Raw genomic sequence first — 9,869 nt, 5'->3', positions numbered from 1 at the left:
CTGATTCTCCACGGCCTTGTGTAGGCATTCACACCTGTCCAAAATGCTACCCAAATGAGAATGTGCGCACAAGATACAAAGCAATAGAGAAGAAGGCCCAGAGTATTGGCCCGGGTTTTATACCCGGACTCTGAATGTCTTGGCCCTCATAGCTTTTAGTGGGGTGTTTTTTGTTTGGGTTTTTTGCTGTCAATGATATTTTAAAGAGCAGCAAAAAACTATGGAGAGGGAGTAAAACCTGAGTCAATTTGCAGTTTTTTTCCTGCATGCTGTTTGTTTCCATTTGGGTAGGGAGAGGCAGGGAATAAGGGAAAAATTGAGACATTGCTGTCCCCTTCACCCACCTTAAAACTCTTCCCTGTCTCTAAACGGCAGTAAAGGTATTTAGGAGCTGTTGGTTGAGGTGATATGCTCTCAACTTCCTTGTGGATTACTATAAGTGCTAAAAGTGGCCAATTCATATGGAACAGCACCCCCACCCCTATGTTCCAACCAACCAAGAGCCTGCAGGCTCAGCTTCTAATTTGCTCCCTGTTCTTTGAGAGTACATTGAGTAATGTTAAGGTGCTTACCAAGAACCAGCAGCTATTTACAGCGCTGTAGTAAACACACTAGAGGTGCAGCTCTTCCAAAAGAAATGAACTGGAGTCACCCCACCCACTCACACAGAGATGTAATTTTCTGTACAAACCATGGGTATACAAGTTTTTATCAGTCAGCACACCAAGTAGCTGTATATAGACCGGTTTAGCTCCCGTAATAACTAACTTGCAGGCATGATTTGAGAATTAATACCCCAGTTCTGCCCAAGTGAAGCTTATTGGAGGTTTGATGCCACATTCATTCATGATTGTACAACACTTTGAAATCCCCCCTTTGAAAGCACAAGAGAAGTGCATATTATTATTAACTGTAATACTGTGGGCCTGAGCCTGATCTCACAGTGATGTAAATTAGGAATAATCAGAGGAAGTTAATAGAGTTATGCTGGTTTTACTCCAATGGGAGATCAACGCCGGGCTCTGTGTATCCTTTTTTGCATTATTGTACATCTGTAATACGGCCGCCACCCCTTTATTCATAAACAACAGCTGCTGCATTAATAAAACATGCTGTGTTAATAATACAGTATTAGCCCAGTGAACTGCAGCTTGAAAACGCCTCTGCATTGCGGGAGAAACATGCTTCAAGAGTCCCCCTCTGCAATGACAGAGAACTGAGGTGAATGGGAGAGGAAATGAAGGGGACACACGGGCCCTGGGGAAATGTGTGTGAGTGCACAAACCAGTAATTTAAAGCGACATAAATGTGTCCAAAGCACCCTGGACAACAAATGAAATAAAAGCTCTACGTAACAAAAAACAAACCCCCAAACAAGCGCTTGGCCGCAGAATACACTATTGGGGTGGTGGGGCTCAGCGAAATGACAGGGGCCGAGTGTGACATGTGTCAGGGGATCAGCCTTCCCGCGCTCCCAGCCCCCGGATCTTTTTGACACGGCCGCTGACCAATCCTGAGCTAGACCTCACCCTCTCCTTCCCCCTCCTTGCTCAAGCGTCTCCTCCTTCGCACGAGGGACGAGATGAGTCCCGCCCCCGCTCTGCTCCCCTCAGAGCCTCTTGGGACAGCAGCCAATGAGAGGGGGAAGAGCTGGCAGAGCAGAACGCTGCCTGGGGAACGTGAACGGGGTGGGGCGAGGGAGTGCACGGACAGGTGGGGGAATGAGAAGTGCATATAAGCAGCCGCTGCCCTGGCGGCAGGTTGATCCGTGGGAGGGAGGGGTTGCTCATGAAGAGCAGCGGTAGACCGTCGCTGTAGGTTTGTATTTGGTCAGGGTTTGTGTACTTCCTGTCACTGAAACGGAAAGCAGCTGTCCTAAATGTAAATATTTTGTACTTCTGTGAAGTTTTAGCAGGTAAGATGAAATCATGTGGGCTGATTCCACTGATAGGTGAATTAACTTTGTTCTTCATCTGCTTTAAAGCTGTGCCTCCTTTCGGTAGGAAGCGGGAAGGCTTTCATTTGACCCAAGGGAAAAAAACATTTAAGGGGATGAGTAACTAGGCTCCCAGACTCCGTTTTTCCTCTCTTAGCAGGCAAGTGGTCCTCCTTGAGAGTTACTATGAGTTGCTGCTGTAGTGTCTCTTAATAACTTGCTTTGTTTGTAAGCATGCTACATGTGCTTCCCTTTCAGTAAACCAGGAGGGCGTAAAGATCTGTTGGAGGCTAGAGTGTACTTTAAAAATGGTTGCAGCTAGCAATTTAAGCAGTAAAAGCACTGCATGCATTTCAGAATTGCTACACCAAGGCTTTCACCACTCAAACATAAGCGGTGAGTATCTTTGACCTTCTCAACCTCTCCTTCTCTCCCCCCCCCCTTTAAAAAGTAAGGCTGCAAAAGGGAAGGAGGGGTCCATCCCCAAGTGGTGTTATAACTACTTATGTGCTAGTGCAGGGAAGTTCATAAATGGGGGATAACTGAGCAAAAGTTATGCTTGTGAATTATTACATGACCACAAGTGAGGTGGGGGGGGGGGGGGAAACTGATGCAAAATTTTGTAGAGCTACCTCTGACTAATACTTTAGGGTTACTAAAATGATTTTTATGGCTAGATAAGGTAGCTGCAAAGATGATCCTAACAAACTTTTCAGAATGAGTGGAAATCAGATTTTTCAAGAATTGCAGTGGCTTATCCTGACTCACAAGTCTAGTTATTGCCACCTATAGTGAACCAGTTTAACTGTCTCTGCATATAAACCTGTTATATTACTCATGCACTACAGTATACTTCACAGCTTTCAGTAGTTTACTAGGATGAGCAAGTTACTTTATTCCATGTATGTACTAAACAATCACAGCCCTTGGCAGCCTGCCACACTAAAGACTGATCACATTAGAAAGCAGATGACCAAATGTAAAGCTATCACTTCTCCTTTAAGCAAACTAACTTCATGTTTTCAAGGGGCTAGCTTTTTATCATCCTGCAGCAATAAACATTAGTAACGGCTGTGAAGTCCTCTCCCTAGTGGAGAATGACTTCATTAAGTTTATGGTAATAACCAGCATAATCAAGAAAAGTGTAACTGTAGTTTGAATTACTTAAAGTGACCACAGACTGCTGTTGCAGCACACATAAAATATACATAGTTTTAATTCTCATTCATGTAAGAAACCACACTACAATGACACTGTAGTATGCTCATGCTGACTATCGCTATTTAATACTTCAGGAAAATTAACAGTTAGGTTTGTTGTCTGCCTCTTGCCAGTTACTGGTATGTTACTATGTGTTTTTCCTCCTCATGTCTTAATTCCCCTGCAGACTTTGACTACTGGGATTACGTTGTGCCTGAACCCAACCTTAATGAGGTGGTGTTTGAGGAGAGAACCTGTCAGAGTTTAGTTAAAATGTTGGAGAACTGCTTATCCAAATCAAAGCAGACCAAACTTCACTGCTCAAAGGTTCTGATACCAGAAAAACTAACCAAGAGAATAGCTCAAGATGTATTGCGGCTTTCTTCAACTGAGCCCTGTGGCTTGAGAGGTTGCATTATCCATGTCAATTTAGAAATTGGAAATGTATGTAAAAAACTGGATAATCTTATCTATGACCCCAGTGTTGTTCCTACTTTCGAACTGACACTTGTGTTCAAGCAGGACTGTTGCTCATGGCCCAGTTTCAGGGACTTTTTCTTTACCCGAGCTTGTTTCGCGTCTGGCAGCAAACGTACTCTGATTCTGAGTCCTGGGTTTCGGCTTATTAAAAAAAAACTTTACTCCTTGATTGAGACAGTCATTGAAGAATGCTAGAAATCTTGTTGCATGTTTAAGACTGTGCCTGTGGCCACTAACTAAAATGTCTAAGTGGAGTTTGATATCCTGAATTTTTAAGAGGTACCTTGCTTTACAGTTTGATTTCATGCACAGCAACCATTGTGCTCTGTATGGGCTGTGCAAACACCCCAATGTGTAAGCCTTCAGGCTGGCATAAGATATTCCCGGTGCAGCTAACTGCCTGCCTTTGCTGGGTGTGCAAAAAAGGCAGGAACAAAGCTAACGTTTTACTTGAAACTTATGGTTAGCATCTAGTTGACCTGTCCTGCGGTCAGCCTAGGAATTGTTACTGACCATTTTTCTATAGAAAGTTCTTATGCCATGGAAATAACTCTACCAGCATAGGTTTATAGTTCCAAAAGGTTTCATAGAAAACTCTAGAGCTCTTGTTAAAGTATTGTTCAGCTAGTTAAATATAGTGGATGTCAAACTCCCCTGCCCGAACGAAGAAATAGATCTTGCCTCTTAAAAGGTAGCAGGCTGATCAACCTGGTGCAAAAGTAAATATTTCACAATTTTTCCTACGGGTTATATAGCAAACATAATTTGCTCAATCTTAGGACTATGCCAATTTGCACTGCAATCTCAGCAATGTGCACTTTTAAACTTTTGAAGTGTTAGGGGGCAAATGACTCGTCAAAACAAAAGTCAGTTGTGTTTGAATATTTTTCCTTTTAAAAACTGGAAAACCAATGCAATTTGGGCAGCAAAGATGGATTTAAATGCAAGGTAACTTCTGAAACAGAAATGCTAAATCATTGTCTTGGAAACACTTGCCTACCTCATGCTTAGTTTTGAAAATGGAATATGTCTGCACTTAGAGATGCCCTCTTTTTCTGGGCAGAAAACTGAATCCTACTATTCCCTTGCCATACCCCTTCCTCTAAGTGGAACCAAGAAACACTTTAGTTCTCACTAGCTCCTCTCCAAAGTCTACAGGATTTTTCTGTTCTGGCATGGTAGCTCAAACTCTTCAGAGGATACCTTGTGGGGGTTTCAGTTCTCCATACCACCATAGTGGCCCCACTTTGGTTCTAGAATAGCCTGGCAGTGTCTCCCTTTCATGAGCCTGCCCCCTTCATTCCCTAAGGTAGCTAAAGTTTAGCTAGTGTTCAAGCTGATGCTTACGTTGCTGCTCGAATGACTTTCCCCCTCATCTTCCCTAGAGACTTCCATTTCAATGTCACACCACTTCTGCTGAAAATTAACTCCTCTCCCCATGCTCAAACAAGCTGACCAGTTGGCTTAGATAAAACACAGGAATTTTCAAAAGACCATGAACTGAAAAAGTGACTGTCACTGTCTGTAACTGAAGCAATGTCTTTCAGATCCAGCCAGGAGCATATATCAACACTATGCAATATGGGGGTGAGGGGGGAAAAGGCTTGCCTAATCTTTTAGTCTATTTTCCCTGCCATGCTTCTCAGTAACAGTTCTCTGGCTATGTACCACTCTTCTGGGGGGGAAGCTGAAAGATCCACCATGTCTTGGTTGCTGGCACTTAAGTTTCTCGGAAGATGACTATCAACAGATAATAGAGGGGAAAGCACCTTGGCAGACACATAAAGTGTCTTGGCTCCTAGTAGTTCTCTTGAAGACTTACCTTGCAAGTACCTAAGTAATATCCACATGTATGAGGCACTTGTGGCACAATTTGACACTTAGCAAGTGTGTGGGTGAAGGAGGGGGAAATGTGTGTGTTCTCCATCAAGTTGCATATTTGGTATACAATGTAACCAGCTTAGGTGGATTACAGAACTGCACTCTTCTAACATTTGGAAGTTACTGCACCGCACAGCTATTGAGCCTTTGACTTATCAGAATTGGACCATTGTAAACTGACTTGTTTTGCACTTGTACTGCTTTTAATGTTTTTAATTTCAATGCCTTAAATGATGGTGTCACTTTGTATTGTTGGAGCTCTCTGCACTGATGTATAGATGTTCGGTCCCCCTGCCCCTGAACTGTTCTTTGGCTTGCCTTTTGAACTTCACAATAGCAATTATTTACTGGCATTGTTCTTGAAACTGATTCCTGTGCAAGAAAATGGGTTTGTCTATCCTGACAATAAAAGTTATATTTTTAACTTTCAAATTTAGGTTGTCTGTGAGATCATTCTTCTCCAACATTATTCATACTATGGTAGTTCCCAGGAGCTCCAGTCATGGCCTGGAACCCCATTGTGGTCAGTGCTGCACAGCTCCTGTCCCAAAGAGCTTGTGTGGTACAGCATAAAATAAGCAACAGGTGGACAGAAGTAGACCAGGGAATATAAGGAAACAATGAAAGAATGTTGAAGTGGTTTGTCCTGACTTTCATTCAGCACCTGGTTGGGCAGTGCTCAGTCTTTCCTTTAATTGCCACTAATCTCCCTTCCTTGCTGCAGAGGCCAAAATGGCTACCACTGATCCCCACTGCAAGAACAGCAGGCATGTTGTTTGCCAAGAGGAAATCTGCAGTAAGGGTGTTAACCCTTCATACAATGATGATGAGCTCCATTAGAAGGGAGGGATGAGTGTCTGAGGGGTTGTGGGTTCAGTGAGGGGTTCAGTATTCATTACAATACAATGTAAAACACCTTCCTGTGCTCTCTGCGCTTGGCACATAGCATACAGTACTCTTTCCAGCTTGGCTTGTGGTGATGTCCACTACTATAAATATCAAATGCTTCCTTAATCAGCTACACAAATAACTATTTATAATGGCTCAAACTCAAATGAGGTCGACATGTTAAACTTTTTTTTGATTCTTTATGCAAGCACTACCTTGAATCTTACTAGAGCCAGTGAGAATGGAAGAAGCCTACCAACTTGTCTAGTAAACATATTGTCTGTCCTCCACAAATACAGCTCCCACGTATGTTCTAGCCGTTTGTAGATGATTGGTGTCTTCAGCGAACCACCCTGGCAACAGACACCCTGGTGGTAAGTCTCAGTGACCAGGAATCGAATAGGCATGGAAATCAGCTGGCTCTTCTAGAGTGGGGAGGAGCTAATGCTGGAAGCATTGACCCTGTTCAGGGGAGAAGCTCCAGCATAGTCAGTCCTCCATCTTTCACAAACATGTGGGTCTTTTTAAAATAATGGATTCCTCTCTGCTGGACTAGACGAGTACAGGGGGATCCATTAGAGAGTATGACTGTAGCATTACTAGATGCAAACTTTAAATTTCTTTATGGGACCTGGTGATTGATAGAGCAGGGTCCTAAACCTGCTATTTTGACTAAATTCCACTGTGATGAACTGCTTTTAATTATGCTGGTTACCTTTTAAAACTTTCACTGTTCATGGGGACTAAAGTATCACTTCGTTTTGGGGCAGTGTGGGGAGTCTGTTCACTGTAATGTACTGAAGCAAGAATTCTTTGCTTATAGGGGTATATGTTGGAGGCAGTAGCCCTGTATAAGAAATAATTCAGTTAAATAGTTTATACAACTATCAAACATATTTCAGATTTAGCTGCTTAACCAGAGTTTGCCTGACTGCATTATTGCTGCTGATCTTGCATGCCCTACTTTATTAGGGTGTTAACTTTCTCTTAGTGATGGTCGATGGCAGTTCTCTTTCCTTTTCTTCTGTTCTCCCACCCTCTCACCGCCCTCCATAATACTAGAGAGACAAGGTAGGCAAGTTAATATCTTTTCTCTTTCACCAGAGGAAGTTGGTCTAACAAGCTTTTGAACTTACACCAAGCTCTTCTTTAGCTTGAAAGACAAGTTTTCACCAACAGAAGTTGGTCCAATAAAAGATATTACCTCCCCCATCATCTCTCTCTCATATCCTGGGCCCAGATAGCTATACCAACTCCCCATGTCTCTCACTGGACCTGGCTTACCTTCGATGGTAGACGAATGAACCACCATTTGATATGATAAATATTTAAGTAATCATTTTAATTCTTCAATTCTACCTTGACTTTATTTCCCAGCCTCAGGAAGAGATAAGGGAACTATCTCCCTTTGCTTGACCATTATATGATACACTTTATTTTAAAAAAAAAAATACAGCAGAGGTTTCAGACCTTGTCAAGCATCCAAAACCACACTGTTTGAGTTAAGTCACATGGCTCAAAGAATGGAACCATTTTCTTTAACATTTGCCTTAACTCAGGCTATGGCCAGGTTACAGCTGCTGCATGTGATGGTGCCCGGAAGTTTCCTTTTGTGTGACAGCCAAAGTTTGCAATTAAGCCAAACACTACAACCCTTATCCAATAATGAGAATGTTACCTGTGTGTGTGTGTGCGTGTGTGCACAATTATCAATGTGCATTCCTATGCTATTTCCTTTGTTATATCAGTGGGCGAGCAATGTGTAGAGACTTGCTGCATCCAGGTTTATTACCCTTTCCAGTTTGTTCCATGTAATGTTTGTCCTCTAGCAGTAACTGGGTTATTAATACTGTGAGATTAGTCGTGCATTTTTTTTTACATCACTCAGCAAATACAACTGTGCAAACAGGAATCTGATGGATGGAAACATTTCTATTTTCAAAACTTTTTTTCAATAAGGTGGTCCATTTTATAGTTTGTACACACAGTACAGGTTTTAATAAACCTGACTGTGGCTTCAGTGTTCTGTTTCCTGCTAACAGAAATGTATCTGTTTGAAAGTTATTAAACTCCCTAAATGCCCCAGGGTTACAGTGGTGTAAACAAAACTTGGGCTGCAGAGCTTTTTGCCCTGGGACTAAGCCAACCCCTTCGCATGTGCTGGCAGAAAACCCACTCAAGATCCTTCAGACCAAAGGGAAAAGTAGTAAACAATCCCATCAATCACTAGGAACCACTAAGCACTGAGAGGCGTAAGTTTCAACCACCAGTATAGAAAGACATTGACAAATTGCAATCCATCATCCTCGTCCCCCTCCCCACCCCCCATGCACACAAAGGCTCTTATTTAGCTATGTAGCACGGCAGAAATATGTATTGGGGCTAGTGCTAAGTATGAATAAAGAGTAGGCTGATTGATTTCTTTTAAAAATACAGAGTACATAAAGCACTTTTTGGCAACAACCTCCCAGATGCTTGCTTTTTTTTTTTTTTATTTACTAATCTGTAAGGACTGCAGGCTTTGCTGCAGTGAGCCAGCAGTGGAGAAAGAAACAAAAGATGCAACCTATTTACTCACTGTCTCCTGGTGCCCATGTTATAATTTTGTTTCTGGCTGCAGCATAAGATTGCTTACTTTATAATCCTGGATTGGATTTCTCCCACCATCCTGTTTAAAGGGCTGTTGTAAAGAGCAGGCTGTTTTTAGTAGGACATTGCCTTTCAGGCAAGGAGTCCAGTGCGCCTGTCACTGGTGGACCTTTTTAAAGAAAGGTTGATCTGAGAGAAGCGCGTGTCTCTTTTTCCTGTTGGCATCAGCAACCTTCTAACTGAGGCTAATAGCGTTGTGTTGGACAAGTTACAAAAGAAAAGAGAACTGCAGCAGCTGCATGTACAGTATGGGTTTTGTTCTACTCCAAGGCGACTATCCTTGCTGGCAGTTTCCGTTCTCCATCCAAAGAGAAAACTCCAAAGCCCCAGATCATATTCCCTGCCCTCCCGCCACACACACGCGCGCGCACCCTTTTTCTTCATGCCTCAACACACCTTCACTCAGGATGGCAAACAGCTCTACTGTTCCTCTTTAATGGGCAATGGAGATATGGCTCTGTTTGCTAAAAGAGAGGATGCTCCTTACCTTCATGATTCCCTGTACACCCATCTCTGTATGTTCACAGGTGAGCCTCCTCTAAATGTAATCTCCCTCACACTGCCACAAAAGGGTAGGCTGAGCAGTTCTTGTAATAACATCTTTCAGGCCATGTCAGGCGCTGGCATCTCTTCGGGGAGCTTGGCATTTTCTTATTATTATTCATCCAGAACTTATTATTCATTCAGACCGATGACTAGTTCCAATATGGCAGCTTCAGTGTTCCTTCACTAGAAAAGGTATCACTTAAGGTACGAGTGTTGTCTCATTCATAGTGTGGTGCCATAACTACTTAGTTTTATTTCATGGTTCTCTCTTCTATACCACTGCAACATG

At 42.7% G+C, this 9,869-nt stretch overlaps 1 protein-coding gene across 1 annotated transcript; it reads left to right on the top strand.

Annotated features, from left to right (window-relative positions):
• Positions 1 to 1,732: 1,732 nt before the first annotated feature.
• Positions 1,733 to 5,929, top strand: DDIT4L (DNA damage inducible transcript 4 like). Its single transcript, XM_073340037.2, has 3 exons — positions 1,733 to 1,818; positions 2,195 to 2,332; positions 3,324 to 5,929. Exons 2-3 carry the CDS (start codon positions 2,245 to 2,247, stop codon positions 3,809 to 3,811), a joined length of 576 nt encoding a protein of 191 aa, XP_073196138.1. The 5' UTR covers positions 1,733 to 1,818; positions 2,195 to 2,244; the 3' UTR covers positions 3,812 to 5,929.
• Positions 5,930 to 9,869: the final 3,940 nt, after the last annotated feature.

Source organism: Lepidochelys kempii, chromosome 4 (assembly GCF_965140285.1).
Source record: "Lepidochelys kempii isolate rLepKem1 chromosome 4, rLepKem1.hap1, whole genome shotgun sequence".
Taxonomy (NCBI): Eukaryota; Metazoa; Chordata; order Testudines; family Cheloniidae; genus Lepidochelys; species Lepidochelys kempii.
This window is presented reverse-complemented; position numbering and strand designations above follow the sequence as displayed.

Bases quoted from the DNA above. Each gene is read 5' to 3' on its own strand.
- DDIT4L (XM_073340037.2), top strand. From the start codon at position 2,245: ATGGTTGCAGCTAGCAATTTAAGCAGTAAAAGCACTGCATGCATTTCA. The intron at 2,333-3,323 runs GTGAGTATCTTT...ATTCCCCTGCAG, and splicing joins TCACCACTCAAACATAAGCG to ACTTTGACTACTGGGATTAC.